This window comes from Zeus faber (genome assembly GCF_960531495.2).
Source record: "Zeus faber genome assembly, chromosome: 9".
Classification (NCBI taxonomy): domain Eukaryota; kingdom Metazoa; phylum Chordata; class Actinopteri; order Zeiformes; family Zeidae; genus Zeus; species Zeus faber.
In genome coordinates this window covers 10,743,380-10,762,352 of record NC_137197.1, presented here as the reverse complement: position 1 = coordinate 10,762,352, position 18,973 = coordinate 10,743,380, and the positions used below count along the sequence as shown (strand labels likewise).

The window sequence follows — 18,973 nt, the reverse complement described above, 5'->3', positions numbered from 1 at the left end:
ATATATATATATATATATATATATATATATATATATATATATATATATATATATCCAAGAAAGCAGAAAAGAGCACAAAGCAGCTACACTCCATGCACGGACATCCCATCAGAGAAGTGGGCATGCGAGTTGATGACATTTCTATCATGCACATGCACTGTGTGTGTGTGTGTGTGTGTGTGTGTGTGTGTGTGTGTGTGTGTGTGTGCGTGTGTGTCCTATGCTGTGCATAAAAAGTGAGCATACACCTTAAATCAGTCACGCTCACTTTGAAATGTACCAAATGCCTCGGCCTTTTTTTGCCTTGGACTTTAAGCGCCAGTGTTTATTTTCAGTTCTTTTCACTCTCTCGCGCACTCTCCTGCCCGAGTGACTCCAAACTCCTGAGTCTATTTAAAATATTTATTTGGTACAAACATGTTAATTGTAAAATCATACAAGAGGAGTGTTAATATGAATCCACCGTTTCAGGGTAAAAGTTTCATGCCACAATTAAAGTTAATGGAAAAAATGCTTTTTCGCCCAAAACCCCAAAAAAGGAAGTTGCTCAATTATAATTAAAGTTGAATCAATCCGGGGAGGATTCGGGTTGAAATCGGAGAGCGTTTTACTTTTTTTTGGAACAATCGTAAAAGTACTTCGGGAATCAAACAAACGCCTTTCCTGGAATACAGTTGTTTTCCGCAATCATATTTCAAATTTGTATTCAGAATGTCTGCGGAAACCAACCCTCCCCTCTGTTTTTTTTATTTAAGACCATCTGTCAAGCGGTGAAATAAGATTAGGGAAGAAGAAAAAAATTGAATGTTGTGTTTTCGCAGGTGGTTCACGGGTTTCGACTAGCACGATGAAAATGTATCTTAATTAAAGCTCTCAAGTCTCTGCGGGGAGGGGAGCGGCGGCGGCCTGGTGTGCCGAGCGTTCATCTTCATCTAGCCAATACCTGCTTCACCGTTCCCCCTCGGCGCCAGAATCCTGACTTCAATAGTTTATAAAAAGCCTCATAAAAGCCTCCTTAGGCACCAAATTAGAGCAGCTTGCCAATTATTAAGGGAGGAGGACGGTGCAGTGTTGTCCTCGCCGTCAGAAGGGCATACCACACACTAGCGATGAAAAGTTTGACTCCTTTTTTTTTGAGATTGGGTACCATTGAGCCGCTGATTTGTTCGACTCTCTGTTCCTTTGGAATCATCGGATTCTGTCACAATTATTTATTTAGGCGAGAGTCTTTCATCACCATCACATGCGTTACGCGCTGTGTCAAATATTTATTTCTTCATTCCAGTGCCCGAACTATATATTCAGTAATCCTTTTTTTCTTTTTATTTCAATTTTACTAAAAGCTTTCCCAGCTTGAAAGTCTTTCCCCTACCCCCGTCACCTGAAGACGGAACAAGGCGCATCTTTTATTTTGGCTGTTTCACGAGGAGCGTGGATACGGGGCGTGGAATTAAAACGTATCAGCAAAGAGCACAACACCTTGGTCGTTTAGGATGAATTAAGTTGTTCATTACATTTACATAATATGTGTGCTTATTTAGGGAAATATTATAATTGCATCTACCTCGGTGGGTTGTTCATTATTGTAATTGCAATGGGGCGCAAAGGCTTTTGGCAGTTTTAATTAATTCCTATTTGCAAATTGCTTATCATGCGGCAACTCCTTTTTCAGTCAAGAATCCCTTTGATTTGCTGTTTTCCCTTTCATATTGCATGTGGATACTACCTCGAGAAAAAGGGAAGGTAGCGTGGCATAATCTTGTTGTTTATTTGTTGTTGTTGTTTGCATAATACACCTACAGTGTACACCTAGAGCATCACATCCGACAGAGTTTTTAATGACCAGTCAACCGGCGTGGCACTCAAAACCTCGGGCAACATTATCGACGAATGTCAGAATTTGTATATTTAGCTTGTTGTCTGTTTTACCCAGATTCAGACAAGAAGGTCAACACTAATTTCATCCCTGTGTGTGCAGTCCTGATAAAGCCACGGGCTGCAGGCTAATTGTGTAGGCGCAATGCATAGCTGCAGATGTGATCAAAAAGTTTAAAGCGGTTTTATTATTATTATTATTATTATTATTATTATTATTATTATTATTATTATTATTATTATTATTATTATTATTATTGTTGTTATTATTATTATCATTATTATTATTATTAGGATATTTGAAGAATATGAAGATGGTTGCATTTTAGTTTTCTTTGTTTTTATTGTTTATTGCCCCCCACTATTCAATAGTGGGTGAGAACAAAACCACAGAGGAATGTTAGCACGCTATATCACCAGTTGTCGCCTTTGTGTCCTTGTTCCTTTCAGATCTGCCGCTCGTCAATCTGTCAGTGGAGCCGCAGCCGATCCTGGAGGGCAACCTGGTGAAGTTCCACTGCTCGGCCAAGGCCAACCCTCCAGTCACGCTCTACAGGTGAGATGAAGGAACAGTTCCCGCCCAAAAAGGCACCGTGTCATCTCTCCGTCTGTCCGCCGCACGCCATCCGCCGCCCATCTGTCTATCCGGTACACCCGCCCACACGGTCCTCCCTGTTCCACTTTCCACTCAATTCATCTCAGTTTCATTTCTGTACTTCTAGTCTTTCACGCTCTCTCTCTCTCTCTCTTTCCTGAATAATTGTTTTGTTGGGCGACATTGTTGCTGCAGAGAGAAAACAAATGACAATATTGTTTTATTTGCATAATTGAGTTTGAAATGTTCTTCCATAATGGCTGTTTTGAAGTTATAGACTTCCAGTTATGTCATTTACTGTAGTTATTGTCACCATCATTGACTGATATATACTTTCTTTTCTGATGGTGATGCTGTTTATGCATTTATGCACACTTAATATAATTAGGTGGAATTATTATTATTATTATTATTATTATTATTATTATTATTATTATTATTATTATTATTATTATATCAGCAATGACAACAACCAACAATAATAATAATAATAATAATAATAATAATCATCATGATTATAACGTCCATCATTTTGTCAGAAGTTGACTATGCATAGTCAATAATAAAGATTAGTTTGCTTCATCTGTGGGTAATCAGTGTATTGAGGTGTGTTCAGCGTGAAATGTTGGTTATGTATAGAGTGCTGGTCGGTTTGCATTTCACCTATTGCTGTCATCTGTGCCTTCTTACGGTTCACAATAATAAAGCTGAAGATAGAAGAGAGGTTTCGAATCGTATCAAGACATTTAGTAATGTTTCCTTCACATGCTCAGCGCATTCAAGAGAAGTTATATTCTCCGAAAATATCTCACCTGGATATTGGAAGTCCGGCTCTGAGGTAATTTTTCAATACACGGTTTTCTACGTGGGAGGTTTTTAAAAACCACTGAGTACAGAATATGTGGAACGAAATCGATAGCGGAGGAGAATTGGACCTGCTCAGAATCCTGTAATGGTATTGGGAAATGAAATAGATTTACCACGCACTCGGAGATGGCAAAACGGGGGGAGAAAAAAAAAAAAGCGAGAGGCATGATATTGTTGGGGAAAACAAGGTTTGTGTTTGATTGTGTAAGGTGTCGAGAAAAGGCAGATCCGTTGCGCTGGAAAATATGATTGTTGCTCCAATTGTTGTGAGGCCCGGATCAATCGCTTGAGTCAGACCTCCCTCCCCAGGGCATCAGGGAGCTAAGGAGCGGTGGCAGCTGGTTTGACTTCTCCTTCGGGTTTGACAAACGGTACAATGGAACAATGGAATAAGTTAGAGGGAAGGGAGAGGCTCAATGTGGCTAAAAACACTGTCTCCCTGTTCGCTCGTCTTTCTCTGTCTCCATGGCAATTGATCTCCCTTTAAAATGCCTTCCCTTAAAAACGTGGTTTGATGACTGTAATGGCTGAAGGACTGGAAGTCTTGAAAGGTGAGGTCCATCGGACTAAAGTGCTTCTTAAAGGATCATGCCACATCAGAAAAAAAAAAAAAAAAGGGAGCTTTCATCAGGAAAATGGCCAAGGGGAACGTTAAACCGTGCAGCATTTCTGCTGATTCTTGTCACTCTTAATGGACATTTGGGATTTTGGGAGTTCTGGGTGTCAACCCCCAACTCCAACCCCCTGCCTCCAAGCTCCACCTTTGCATCTCCAAATCCCCAGGGGGACATTTGGTGGCAATACCTCAGTCCCGTGCAAGCTTTGTATGAGTTACATACCACGTCCAGTTACCCTGTGCACCATTGGGGATAGCGGTCCTGGCATTCTAGCAGCTCATCATGGACGATTAAGATTTCGGGAGTCTCGGGAGTCAACCCCCGACCTCTTTCCCCAAACTGAGACATTTGCAAGCTCGTGGAGCCCAATAGGGCCCTTATTCAGCTCTAATACGCTGTCTGCCCAAATCAGATACGGCACAAGGACAAGGCAGCCCTTAGACGAAATAGCCATTTTGCCAAACCCCCTCCACTGTGTCATTCATCAATCCCCAGGGTCCGCATCAACCGCATTTCAATTGATTCCTGGCTGCGAGCAGTCAAACACGCGGCATATTTTCCGTCCGCAAAAAAAACCAAAAACCTTTGATAAACCCGACTTAAAAGGAGCAAAACCGTAATATCGAAATCTTCTTCTTACCGATAGCTCAACCTCAACCTTAACCTGAAGCTGAGCTCAACATCGTTGGGGGAGAGTAAAGGGAACAAGCAAAGAAAGGAAAGGCCATGAGAGAAAAGGGAGTAAAGGCAGGGAGGAAGAAGGAAGCATTTCAAAGGTAACACGGTGTTGAAAAGCGGAGAGAAATTAGAATAGCAGGTATATATCACAGGTGGAAGACAATCCACCTGTTTGCTACGGGAAGCATATCCACGGTATACTTTGGCACCTGCGCGGTGAAGTGGGTAGGAGATGATCCCTCCATCTATAAAACTATGGCAAGATGACTTGAGCAAGAGTAAAATATATTAAAAAGGTAAATTTACAGGTCTTTCTCTGGAAGTGGGGAAAAACCGTTGCAACTTGCGGGTATAGTCAGTGTATTAAATACTGGGATCGCAACGAGTAAGAATGGTCCAGCAGGGCCATCAGGGTTAGACACCCCTGCCGGTGGGTTAAAGACTCCTAGGATGCATTAAAGGGGGAGGACTGACTCATAAAGTTTAGAACAAATGTTCTTTTGTCATTCCAGCGCAACCAAGGACACAGTTGTGTACATAAAAAACTTAGATGAAAAAGGGAAAAGGAATGCGGGGAAGAGTAAAGAGGGGAGAAGTAGCGCGCACGTTTTGGAGACGGCGCTCCAGTGTTCAAGGCGTTCCTGAGGACGTCTTCATTACCTGATGGTTCGGTTTGGTTTTTCGGGGGAGTGCAGACACGGAAGCATCTTTCTCCTCCTCCTCCTCCTCCTCCTCCTCCTCCTCCTCCACCTTCTCTGATGAAGACACAAAAGGATTTTCTTCTTCCTCAGAACCAGAAACGGAAGCGCAGCGGAGTGATGGGATGAAGGGAAGAGGGAGAATAACAAGGAAAAAAAATCAGCTCCCTCGTCCCCCCTCTTACCGGTTATTTTTGGAGTTACTGTTTTTTCGGCTTCCCCTTATCTTTATTCCTTTTGTTTGTTTGTTTATTTTGCTTTTTGTCTGGTTCTGTTCACTGTCACACCTCTCAGGTTTGCTCACCTAAAAGGCGGCTAATGAGGTTTTTTTTTTTTTTTAGCGCCACCAATTATGTAAGGTACACCCCAAATGTCAATTACTGTATTTTTATTTTTTTTTTTACCTTGGCGGTGTTCCACTGCGAACCGGTGAGGTCCTATCACAAAAGTGTAGCAGTAAACATTTTGTTTTACAAGTCACCATATGGTTTTCCACCCCGGTACAGTTAACACAGTATATCAACTTGCACACTTTCCTGTTTTTGCTGGGATGTGATTTTTTCAAACAGCGGTCTATTTTGGTTTATTGCATATTGCCAATTTTTTGTTGTCTTTTGTTGATTTTCAGGTTTATTTTTTTATTGTTAATGGTTATTTCATAGGTGTATTTGTATTGCTTACTGTTAATTTGTTATTTTTATGTTTTATGTTTTATGTATATTTTATTTTATATTGCCATTTTTCAATGTTTTTGTTATTTTTGGGTTTACTGTTTATTACCTCATTTTCTATGTTGTAGTTTTTTTGGGATTATTGCATATTGCCATTGTCTTTCACTTATTATCATTTCACTTATCACTTATCTAACAGTTATCTCTCATTTATCTATCACTTTACTAATCACTGATATATCACTACACTTACCACTTATCTATCACGTATCTATCACTTATCTATCACTTTTCTAATCACTTTACTTATCACATATCTATTATGTATCTATCACTTTTCTATCACATATCTATCACGTATCCATCACTTATCTATCAGTTCACTTATCACATATCTATCATGTATCTAACACTTATCTATCACGTATCTATCACGTAGCTATCACTAATCTATTACTTATCTATCGCTTATCTATCACTTCACTTATCACTTATCTATCACTTCACTTATCACTTATCTATCACTTTACTAATCAGTTATCTATCACGTATCTGTCACGTATCTATCACGTATCTATCACGTATCTACTACTTATCTATCACTTCACTTACGTATCTATCACTTATCTATCACTTTACTTATCACATATCTATCTCGTATCTATCACGTATCTATCACTTATTTATCACTTATCTATCACTTCACTTATAACATATCTATCATGTATCATTATCTATCACATATCTATCACTTATCTATCACGTAGCTATCACTTATCTATTTTCTATTATCTATTACTTATCTAGAGAATCATCAAACTTATCTATCTATCTAGAAAGAGAAACATCAAAAATTAAAGGCGCGAAAATAAGTTTAGAATAAGCAGGATTTGGAGTATGTCATTTGCTTGGAGATCCGCAAGCATGGAGCATGGAGGTCAGACACGATGCACCCACAGCAAATTAAAGCGGGTCCTGCTAACGCTACACTAGTTGGCTTGAGCCCACACATAAGGTACAGTATAAACACCACACGGTGCATGCATTCCCAGACACATACAATGCTAATTTACAATCTTGTCTTTTTTTGTGATCAGCATCATACCATTCACACATGATGCGTGAGGAAAATACTCCGAAACAGTCCAAGGGAGGGAGAATGGTATTTAATATCCCCTCCAGGAACCCCGTCAACACTGTAATGAGATAAATTATAAAGATAGATCGATAGATAGATAGATAGATAGATCGATAGATAGATAGATAGATAGATAGATAGATAGATAGATAGATAGATAGATAGATAGATAGATAGATAGATAGATAGATAGATAGATAGATAGATAGATGGATGGAGGATGGCTGCAGGGAGGAAGCTATCTATCCATCTATCCATCTATCTATCTATAACAGTGTTGACGGGGTTCCTGGAGGGGATATTAAATACCATTTTCCCATCCTTGGGCTGATAGATAGAGAGCTTATTAACCAGCAATAAGAATACACATTGAAACAAATAAATAATAATAATCCAATAAAAGTAACAACAAGATAGCAAAAATTGGAAATTAGTAATTAATTAAAAAAAAAACAATCAACAAATAAAATTGAACCTAACTGTGGCGTGTGCCTACCACACGCCACCCAAGTGGCATTTTCAGCGCCCTCCGACACAGAGACACAGGCAATGGAGAAGGAAACACACCAGTTTATTGTAGGGAGTGGGCAAGCTGGGATAAGCTCCTCTTCTGTGTGTGTGTGTGGGAATGGGGGTTTTACCTGTTGCTCATTGAGTACTCTTACGACCAACAGGCGTACAGCCACCCTCATCAAATTACCTAGACCCAAGGCAGGTGGGCTGCTCAAACCACACCACCCTCACTCCACACTAACAACAGACAACAAACCAGAACAATAAACCAAATTATAAACAATGAGGGATAAAAAAAAATGGCAATATAATGTAAACCTAATGATGAACAATAAACAATAAATATGAACCTAAAATGTAACAGAAAAAGAACCGAACCAAATGGAAATGAACAACAATAAACAAGACAATTATACAAACTTTTCTTTCCCACCATTTATACAAATAGCCGTGGTCTTCATCTCCATCATCACCGTCATTACCATCATCATCATCATCATCATCATCATCATCATCATCATCATCGTCTCTGCTTTCATCCGTTGATTTCTGTCTTCGTTACGCTCTTTTATACCGTTTTTTATCATCCTTGCATCATCGCCGTCATCCCCGAGAACCCTTGTTATGGTTGTCATCGCTGCTGTCAACTCTGTCATTTTTTCTTCCCTCCTTTTTTTTTTCACCGCCGTCACCGCCCATCCTTCTCTCCAAGATCCTTGGGCGTTGCGTTCGTCTGCGCGGAACATGCGAACACCAACAGTTTTTATCTTGGCCATAACCATTATCCAGAATTTTCCACTCTGTCTTTAACGGTTTAGCTGTTGTTTTTTTGGCGACGGAGGAAGTACTCTACAGATCGCCGACGGCTGCAATTGACCGCCCAAACAAACACTCACACATAGACACACACACACTATACACTCCCATGTGCTCTCATTTCCACATTTCGGGACGCCCAGAAGGTGTCACTGAGCGTATCGAGGTCACGGCGCTTCAAAACCTCCTCTCACCGAACGCAGCGAGAAGGGCATAGAACTGTGAACCGCTAGAAAAATCCTGCCATCCAGAGAGGGAGAGAGAGAGAGAACGGCAAATCAACACACTCTGAGAAATCCATCCTATGAAGCCCAATTAGAATTCTGCTTCACTTCACTCGCTGATTGAATGAGGTAATCTGTTCTCATTTAAATGATAGCGTTTTCCAGCGAAGCATGGTGGCGGCGGCGGAGGCAACTTAGTCATGGAAAACAAATGAGTTCTCTATCCTATGAAAAAACAGCTCCCCCACAGTACTCAGAAATGGAAAGCAGGAAGGACGGGGGGGGAGGAAGGTACCACTCTTCCTCTGTTGACTGTCTGACTGTTGGGTTTTGACCATTTGTTTCCGTGTCTTCTATAATCGCTGGAAGGCGGTGGCTTTGAGATGCGAGATTCCCGAGAATGTCTCCAAAGCGCAGCCGGTAAATTGTCGCAATGAGAGGCTCGAAATGTCTACAGATGGCCCTGCTTTGGTTTTTGATTAATTGTCTCTGGCTCTTCACCACAAACACCACATGGTGGATTAAGAAAAGGTGTTGCTAGGAATTGCAGGTGTCTAATCATTTTCGAATCCAAAACAGATATTCTCGGTTTGATTCTGTGTCAGTTTATAACCATAAGGTGCTTGTGTGCAGTACAGTGTGTGTCAGCCGCGTCTTCAAAGATTGGAGAGCTACCTATTTGTCATGTTTTTGTTGGCTTGGCTGCTCTGCGCTTGGCGTAATGAGGAACGTGCTGCTGTCTGGCCCCGATTGCCAGGGAGCTTGTCGCACTGTGTGGCGGCTTGCCACGGAAACACTCCAAAGGCAGATACCTATCCCGAAATGATGATTTATTCCGAAAAAAAATGAATTTTCTTCACACATAGAGAGTGGAAAAACCCTGCCTAAATTCCCATTTCTGTCTTGTTTCCCTTTGTGTTTCATGACGCTGTTCGTCAGGTGGGCCAAAGGGGGCAGCATCATCAAGGAGGTTTCCGGAGACACCTACGAGGTTATTGTGGACCACTCGTTTTTCACCGAACCCGTGTCCTGCGAGGTGGCCAACCCCCTCGGCAGCACTAACATCAGCCGCAACGTGGACGTCTACTGTAAGTAGAGGTTTCTAACTCTCAAAATATTGAACGACCATGAGGGTCAATGCTTATTTGTGTTGGGTATTGATTGTCTCACCCCCCCGACAGTCGGCCCACGCATGGCGGCCGAGCCCCAGTCCCTGCAGGTGGACCTCGGATCCGACGCTGTGTTCAACTGCGCGTGGATGGGGAATCCCTCCCTCACCATCGTCTGGATGAAGAGGGGTTCTGGAGTGGTGAGACATTTTGCCGACTCAGTAGTACTGTCATTGAGCCACCGAGTGTTTTTTCCCTCGACTGTAAGGGACGTTTCATTTGACGTCTTCTTTAGTGTGCTCGATGGATTTAAACTACAGTGTGGTAGTACCAGTTGTATTATTATAATTTTAAGTCGGAAGGGTAAATTATCACATTGCTTGAATCAAGTACTCGTTAAGCCTAGGGTTTTGCCAAAGCTACAACTACTTTGGTCAAACTCTGCTTTTTTGACATGTGGCCTACTTGGTGGTAATTTGATCCGGGAGGTGGGCCCATTCTTTCCTGTCAATGTCGAACGGCCTCGAACCCATGTCCTTGATCCAGTGAGCTCAGTCACAAAATTGGATTTTAATAATTGAGAAGAGATGCCCTTTAAGGCACTAAACAGTCTGCACACTGCCTTGCTTGCTGCGTCGGTTCTGACGGTATCCCGCCTGTCACTGATCTTTTTGCTGACCCTTTGACCCCGTTCTCTTTCAGGTCCTGAGCAACGAGAACATCCTGACGCTAAAATCGGTGCGGCAAGATGATGCCGGGAAGTATGTTTGCCGTGCCGTGGTTCCACGTGTCGGTGCGGGAGAGAAGGAGGTTTCACTGACCGTCAATGGTAAGGCTACCAGGCATTATTGATACGTCTATAGACACAAGGCGATGGATGCACAGAAACAGGCACACACACACACACACACACACAAACATACACACACACACACACACACACACATATCAGCCTTAACTGTGCCGCGAAGTTAAAATCCTCATGTCAGCAGGTCACCAGCACAAAGAAAAAGCAATTTGTCACTGCAGTCTTGGTGTAGGTTGTTTATAAAGAGAATGAAAAATTTAAGTCAACCTCCAATCCGTGGGGGATTCTGGTCATTTCATCTCTCTGTTTACAATTCCTTTTCAATTTTCTCTCTTTGTGTTTGTATTTTTCGTGTTTGTTTGGAGACACAGTTAATTGGCCTAGAAGAGTTTAAGAGTTCTTTGGGCTGTGTTACCCAGCCCAAAGATGTGGCACGTCAGCATACATGCATTGCAATTATCTTCCTGACAAAGGTAACGCGAGAAAGAAAACAAGAAAACATCCACCGTTGTCATTAGGCAAGGACTTAAAATACCTTAACGGAATAAATAAAGCAGGGGGGACTCTTTCGCTGTCTTTTTTTCAAAGAGAAAACAGCCTTAAATGTTGATTAGATTCCGTGGGAGCAGCAGGGGAAGCTTGCTGGTTTTGAGGCGACTGGTGACTGACTAATGAATACCAGCGTTGGTGGAAGACCTGGCAACCCTGAAACAAATGACTTCATTACGGCCACTTGATATTCCGGGAGCGAGCCTCGGCATGGCAGAGGCTCTTGGTCGCGGAGATTTACGTGTCTCCTGGAGGATTTTTTTGCCCCCCAACCCCTCATCTCCATGTCAGTCTACAACGATCCAAGGGCAAAAATAAATACAAACGGGAAAGGGGGTTTAAAACGTTGACGAGGGGATCACTTTGACCTTTCCTCCACGTTGTTTGGGAAACGAAGCCCTGGCTTTAAAACTTTGAGAAACGAAGATACATCAAGCTGCAGACGGTGTGTGTGGACATTTCTTTTTTTTTTTTTCGAAACCCAGACAGTAGCAGAGGATATCAGAGACCTTCGCCCTCCAGCACAAGATCAGAACCATCGGGTTCACGCAAGTTCTCCAAAAAGCGAGAAAAGAAAACATGACTTATTCAATCGCCTCCAATTCTGTTGTAAGAAGCTCCCACTGATATCCATTCTGTAGCCACAGACGTGCTATCGCATACCATCCAGTCTTTTTGGGGTTTATTCTGAGGCATCTCTACCGTCTACCTACCTACCAACCGTGTATCCGAAGGGGGGCTCGCGCTGTTCTTACGGAACAAACGGCAAAAGAAAGAGATGGTTTTGATAACGCCAAAGCACTCGGAGCGCTGTTTGAAAATGTAAAACTGTAGCAAGAAAACCAAGCCAGAAAAAAAGTCTACGTTTGTCTCGGCAGAGTTCATTTAAGCGTGATCAATGTTCTGATGTCTGGGGGTCTCCTTCATTCGCTTCTTACTTCCGTCTCTTCTTTTCTCTCCTCCTTCCGCGGCTCCCCTTCTTGAATTTGTTTGACAAAAGATATAATGTTTGTGCTCCCTCGCTAATACCTTGAGCGAACCACACGACTTTCAAAGTGGTCAGATCCCTGTGCTGTTCACACGACACAGCTTTGTGTCTTGTGATCGGGGCATCTTGAAGTCGTTGCGGTTCCACACTACGTGACTGATCGGCGACAGGGGGTCACGCATCACAAGATCTTTCACCAGGAGGAATCCCTGACGATTCTGTCTGGTCTCCAAACTACGCTTTGTCACAAAAACACACACAGCGAGTGACAGGAAATGGAAAATGATACGATACTTTTCTTCCCAATGGATGAATGAGCAGATGTTTGTTTAGTTATTATTATTATAATAACTAACGCAATTGTTTTTTTTATAATTTGAAGAAATAAATAATTAAAAAGTTACAATAATAATCGTTATTATTAGTTATCGATTTATTATAATTAATTGATTAGTTGTTTGGCTGCTGCTCTGGTGCACTACAGGTCTCTCCTTCTCGACTCCTTCCCCTTCCCCCTCACTCCGTGTCTGCTCTCATTGGCTGTAGCTCGTCGCATGGCTCCCCGACAGGACCAGATATTGAGCCTGCCCCATATCTGTCGGGCGTCTGCGAGGCATCAATGTTTACGTGCCATCAAAATCAGGCCATAATTCCATAGTCTGAATGCGACATAGCCGTACTACTAATGCTGATACACACAATCGTAATTTGTCGATACAGTGCCCTCCCTCTCCTGTCGTTGCTCGTCACTTCGGGCTCCCACTGTGGTCGACCGTTCAGACGTGAGAATCTCATCCCTCCCTTTCTTCCCCACATCCCGGGGCATGAAACATAATTTAATTATAATCAAACAGCTAGTAGCGGGAAGCAGTTTGTGTTTTAGTCGCTAATGGGTACATATTGCTCGCTCTGGTTGAACATTTTTCACACACAGCAGAGTGCCTTAGCCATTTTGATCGGTAGTAGACATTGTAATTGCAATCTTAATCTTTATACAGTTCTGCGTGTAAAGAAATGGCAAATCGGCTACACGTATGAAGGCCGGGCTCACACAATCATGCATGCAATTATTTGTACAGTATAAGATATGTATTGGGTTATTTCCACCATCCTGAATACATAGGAATTGATTTGATGCTTGAGAGATTTTGCCCGCGCACACACACTTAAGCCCCATATGCTCAAGGAATTCAGACTAATTTATATGTATGCACAGGTTTGGCTTTACAGCTGCGTGTGGATGTAGCATGTGTATGTGGTGTAGTGTGTGTAAATATATATATTTAATCAGATGTGCATTTGCTGTGTGTTGGGCAGCCTGACGACAGGTTGCCCATTTCCACATTAATGGAGAAACAGGGCCGAAGGATCCCTCAATATCCGTTGTTGTTGTTATAGATGTTGTTTTTTTTACTTTCTTACTACCCTGTATCTACCTTCCAGGAAAGGTTTTTCTAAGCTTAGTAAATTCACATTTCAGACTCTTTCCTCTAACCCTCTGCGACACCATCTAAAATGTAACGGTGTGAATTAATGAAGGATAAAGCCGCATGAAAATGAAATCTGGAATTAATCTAAAGAGCTCAAAGCAAGTCTGTGCATCATATCGTGTCGGAGATATACTTAAAATGCACCTTGTTGGCTAAATGAAAAAAAAATGCTTTGTGTAACACAAACTCAGACAATAAATATAGTTTTAAGTACAAACCATTTCCGGTTGAAAGAAGTCTGTTTTTGTTCGTTTTTGAGGTGCAAAATTTACAATTATATGTTTTGTCTGAAACTTGTTTCCGTGGATGCGTAATGTGGCACCTCTGAAATGTGCTACTGGAACATGCAAATGATTTGTAGGATGGCTGAGGACTGAAGACCTGGGAGTAATCCTCAGATTTGCGAGTAAATAATTTGTTTTCGCAACATCTTTTCTCTTCGTCGCACCTACGCCAGGTCGCACAAGACAATTACACGTGTTGCAGATGTATAACGAGGGCACGCGCAGCAGGGTGTCCCCGCGAGAAATGATGGCATTCCGAGCCTTTTTATCCCGCCTTAATTACCCCGTAACCTTTTCCTAGACGTGTGATCGGTCCATTACAAAAAAAAAAGAAAGAGGAAAAATATTTTTGTTCTCAGCCCGACAGCCCCCAGAGTGTCTTAATTTAGCATGGATATTCAAAGGCCGCTCCTTTTGACGCTCGCTTGGATAGCACATAATCAGATTGAGATGCCCACTCCATAGTCTAAAACGCTCTCCCTCCCTCCCTCCCTCCCCCTCCCTCTCTCTCTCTCTCTCTCTATCTCACTCTCTCTCTCTCTGTCTCTCTCTCTGGCATGAATAATGCATGTCACGCTGCAGTTTGACCGCCTCCCCCCCGATGCTCCCCAACGCTGGTGTAATAAGTACCACCCACACCTCCACCCACTGCCCTGTTCACACCAAACAGGGACAAACACACACATAGACACACGCACGCACACACACACGCACACACACACACACACACACACACACACACACACATTCCTCCCTAGCAGTCTGAACCTGGGAGATAAATCTATCTAATTATAATCCTCATTTGCAGCTCTGATCCATAGGATAGATCCTCCCCTGTCGCCGGCCAGACCTTGGGCATCCTGGAAGCCATTGATCTAACGCTGTGTTTACCGTGGAAGTTCATGGAAGGGAACCCCACCGCCAGATCAAAAAAAAACATCAGCAAGGCTGCGCCGCGCACACATACGTGCACATTCTAATCCCACACGCGCCGTGTACTCACGGCCCCGCGTCGGCAAAAATTAGTGTAAGTCGGGGAGCGGCGGCTGGAGTTGTTCTGACGCCGCCGCCGCGCGTTCGTCTGTGCGTTTCGCCAGCGATCGTCTCCACGCCGCAGCCGGTCGTACTCCGGGATGCCATCTGCCAGAATCTCATTAAAATGCTAATTCATTTTAATAAGAGACAGGTAATAAACTGCAATCATGTGTCGTCAGTGCGATGCCAGCGGAGCCCGAAAGTTGAGTCTTGGTGGGGGGGATGTTGATGAAGGAAGCGTCTCGTCTGGCTAATCAACAAACCGCCCTCCCTCGCTCTCTGAGCACCAAACCTAATGATGATGTAACATTTTGGACACTGCCAGCCAATTTCCATTAGGTGGGTGGTCCGGCGACGTATTCCATCGTTGTTATTTGAACACATCTAGATTGGAAAAAATATTAGCAGTTATTACACGCCACGCTGCGGAATACTCAATTCCGATTGGTCGATAGTGGCAGTCGCCGCCTGGTTTTAAGTACCTTGTATGACGTCGCCTGCCTGCTAATGCTGACGCAAGCTCGTGCCGACTTCTTGTGTCGCTTCATAGAAACTTCACCGGAAGACTCCGAGAGACGAATGTGCGTTAGTACAACTTCACATTGACGACGGTCAATAAGTTGTCATAAGTAGGCGAGTCAGGCACAGCCTTCACTGATTTGTTACACCGTGTGTGACGTTGTTGTGGACTTGTTTTCTTTGCAGAAGCTCTTCAACTACGCATACAGGTCATAAAGTCATTTCAACCTCAAAATCTTCCCGCCTCCAGGGGGTTGTTTTGCGATAATGGCCGGCGGGTTCGACCTTTTCCCTCACTTAACGTACAGAGCACGCTCAAAAGGAAGCAGCTGTAAGCAAACACTTAAACATCATCCTTGGTCGAGATAAGCAGAGTGTTTTTGTGTTCGTGTTTTTTCCATTAAGACGCTGATGGCCTTCAGTCTCGCACAAAGTTGCCGAGAAACTCGCATGAAAATGGTTGGATAATCTCTCGGTAATTCTCCCAATGCGCTGCACACTGGCGCTATCCCCGTTCGGAGTCGTCTCCAGCTCGGTTGATGATCGCTCGTCTGTTGTTTTAATGTTCCCACCCAGGTCCTCCCACCATCTCGAGCACGCAGACCCAGCAGGCGTTGCACGGCGAGAAAGGACAGATCAAATGCTTCATCCGCAGCACGCCGCCCCCGGACCGCATCGTAAGCAGCTTTTTCGGACCCTTTTACCTCATCCTTGATGTCCGTGATCTCGCTTTGACTGTTGCTAAAACCTAGATGTTGCACTGGGTAAATATTGAAGGCTTTTTGGCAGATTTATTTTGCCGATTTGTTCATTATGAGCAAATAGAATCAATCTTTTTATTTGGCCGAGTCCATTTTCATATACTGTATGAGGACTTAGTTGGGGCGAGGATTGGTGTGTTGCTGTACAGACAAGCAATAATAAGGTTTGAAAAAATAGAAGTCTGAAAAATAACGAAACGAGTCTGAACAGAAATAGCCAAATATATAAACTATACATACTATTATGCAATTCTATGCACAGTATTAACCCTAACGCCTGTAGGAGGCTTTTTTTCAGTTCTAATAGAAAAAAAGAAAAGAAAATTCTTCCAAAAAATACATACACAAAACACAGAAATACAGGTGTGTCTACAGGGGTAGAAGAGAACAATGTTGTTTCTCTTTTAGCCATGATTTAATACCTCCATTAAAAGCATTAAAATTGTGCTGCATTTTCAATTCAGTTGGTAGACAGTTCCATAGCTTCGCTCCTTTAACAGAGATGACTGCGGGGCAAATTCACAAAAGGATTGCTTGGCTTTTGCAGCCGATAAACCGCCGCAAATAACTGAAACGGCCTCACTAGACGTTCCGGGAAATGTATAAATGACCGTATCATCGGCATACATTTGGCAGCCAGCCCCCCGGACAACTCCCAGGTAGGTCGTGGATATACCTGCTGAATAGCGATGGACCTAGAACCGACGCCTGGGGTATCCTCATGCTGTCGGCACGGAGGGTGGACTTTTCCCAACTGACTCTCACACATTGTACTCTTCCCCTGAGGTGCAAATCAAACCATTGTGAGGTGTGATCAAAATTGGAATTTGGGATGTCAACACACCGTGGTTAACGCCGTCTAAATCCTCAGAAAACTGCTCTTACAGCATGACCTTTATCCAAAAGACCTTTTATTTTTCCAATTAGATGGCAGTTTGCGGTGCCAGTAGAATGTTTGGGTCGGAATCCAAATTGTCGTTGATGCAGTCACCGATTTGTCTTATGAGTGGGTCTGCTACAATTTTTTTTCCACTATCTTGGAGATAACTGGGAGGATGGCAGCGGCTCTCTGATTGCACGTCAAGTCTTGCTCACCAAATTTAAAGCTTGGACTGATAACCGCCGTTGCCCAGGTCTCAGGGAAAGTTCTTGCTTTAATTGACAAGGTGTGTTACTGGCTCCAGTAGCTGGTTTCTGTATTTCTTTATCAGTGCAAAATCAAGATTGTGGATGTCTTTGGCATCTGAGTTGCTGAAGTGACTCATGATTTTGCTTACTTTTTCAAGAATAACCTCTTTGATGTAAAAATCGATTTTGAGTGTTCTGGTCCACCATGTTGGGTGTCAGTTCTACTTGTTTAAAATTGTTTGCAAGTTCCTGCACTGGCTTTACAAAAAAACAACAACATTGAATCCATTAGCAAGTGTTGCATTATCAGAGGACCGTTGTTTATTCTCAGTTCCTTCATTCTCTGATGCTTATGGGTGTTTGAGCTGGTTCAACAATTGGTGCGCTTCCACAATTTGGAGCTACTGCCCATAGCCTCGTCAATACGTTTTGAGAAGTAATTAACCTTAGCTTTGCGTGGTTCGGATACAACTTTGCATCAGTCTTTGCGACGGGAGACATTTCGAGGGCAAAGTCAGGTTTTTTTCCATCCGGGCTGAAAGAGCAATATTCAGTCCCAGGCGTTCAAGATTCCAGTCCGCTTGTATTTCTCTACATCCAAAATCCTCTCTAATGTGTATCATAACTAATCATCCTCTCCCAATTGCTCTGCCTTGTAATTGCTAAATTATTACACTGTTGAATTATTTCATGACATTGTCTGGCACTTGAATGACATTAGACTCACCTTTCTCCCGGTGACTTCTATTTTATCGAAATGTCCCTTTATGGACCAGCCAAAGCAATGGGCAATTCCCAAACACAATGCTGCTCTATTAATGAAGCTATCTGAAAACACTGGTAATTCAAGCTAAGTAAAGCTTGCTTTTAATGAATGTAATGTTATTCCCCATCATTTGTTTTTGTGTGAATAGAGGGGGATGAAGCATGGCCAGCTTAGGCCCATAATTTCTCATTTAATGCACGCTTATGCTCTGTTAGCACAGATCCCATTAAGATTTATGGACCTTAGATAAACAGCCGACTCTCTAAGCGCCCCCCTTTTTGTTATTATTAATTTGTATGTGTGCACGTGTCTTTGTGTGTGTGTGTGTGTGTGTGTGTGTGTGTGTGTGTCGGGGGGGGGGGGGGGTTGTGTGTTATTTAATTGCAGAGGACCGTCATCTAATATGTGTTTTGTATATTGATGCCTCGCATAATTAATATCCAGTAGATTTGATGGTCGGAATTCTTTATTAGCCACTGAATTCTAATCCTGGATTTTCCCCTTATTTACTCAGAATATGAAAGTGTCATTTCAATCCAGTTTATTTATTTACTTGTGTCAGCAGGAAAGATGATATTGCCTATTGCCCATTGATATTAGAATTTTGTGGATCCAAATCCCCTCTCGACATGAATAAATATACATTTGTGTTGTCAGCGTGCTCTTAACATTGGATTTATTTGAATACTTAATCCGTGTTGGTCCATTTCACAAATACATATTTGCGAATTTTGGTCGAATGTATTTTAATATATTCGATTATATTCGGATTATCACCCATTGTACCCCATTATCATTTCCATCTGCATTTCATGCACTAAGAGCCATAATAGTATCCCTCATT

At 42.6% G+C, this 18,973-nt stretch overlaps 1 protein-coding gene across 3 annotated transcripts in view; it reads left to right on the top strand.

The window, feature by feature from the left end:
- kirrel3b (kirre like nephrin family adhesion molecule 3b) overlaps positions 1-18,973 on the top strand; it is a gene marked incomplete at both ends in the record, with an annotated part of 78,737 nt that overhangs the window by 48,895 nt on the left and 10,869 nt on the right. For all 3 annotated transcript variants that reach the window (XM_080006301.1, XM_080006300.1, XM_080006299.1), the window contains 5 exons: positions 2,326-2,431; positions 9,632-9,780; positions 9,874-10,001; positions 10,504-10,630; positions 16,051-16,151. In XM_080006301.1, coding sequence (XP_079862427.1) covers positions 2,326-2,431; positions 9,632-9,780; positions 9,874-10,001; positions 10,504-10,630; positions 16,051-16,151 — 611 coding nt within the window. The remainder of the gene's footprint in view (positions 1-2,325; positions 2,432-9,631; positions 9,781-9,873; positions 10,002-10,503; positions 10,631-16,050; positions 16,152-18,973) is intronic.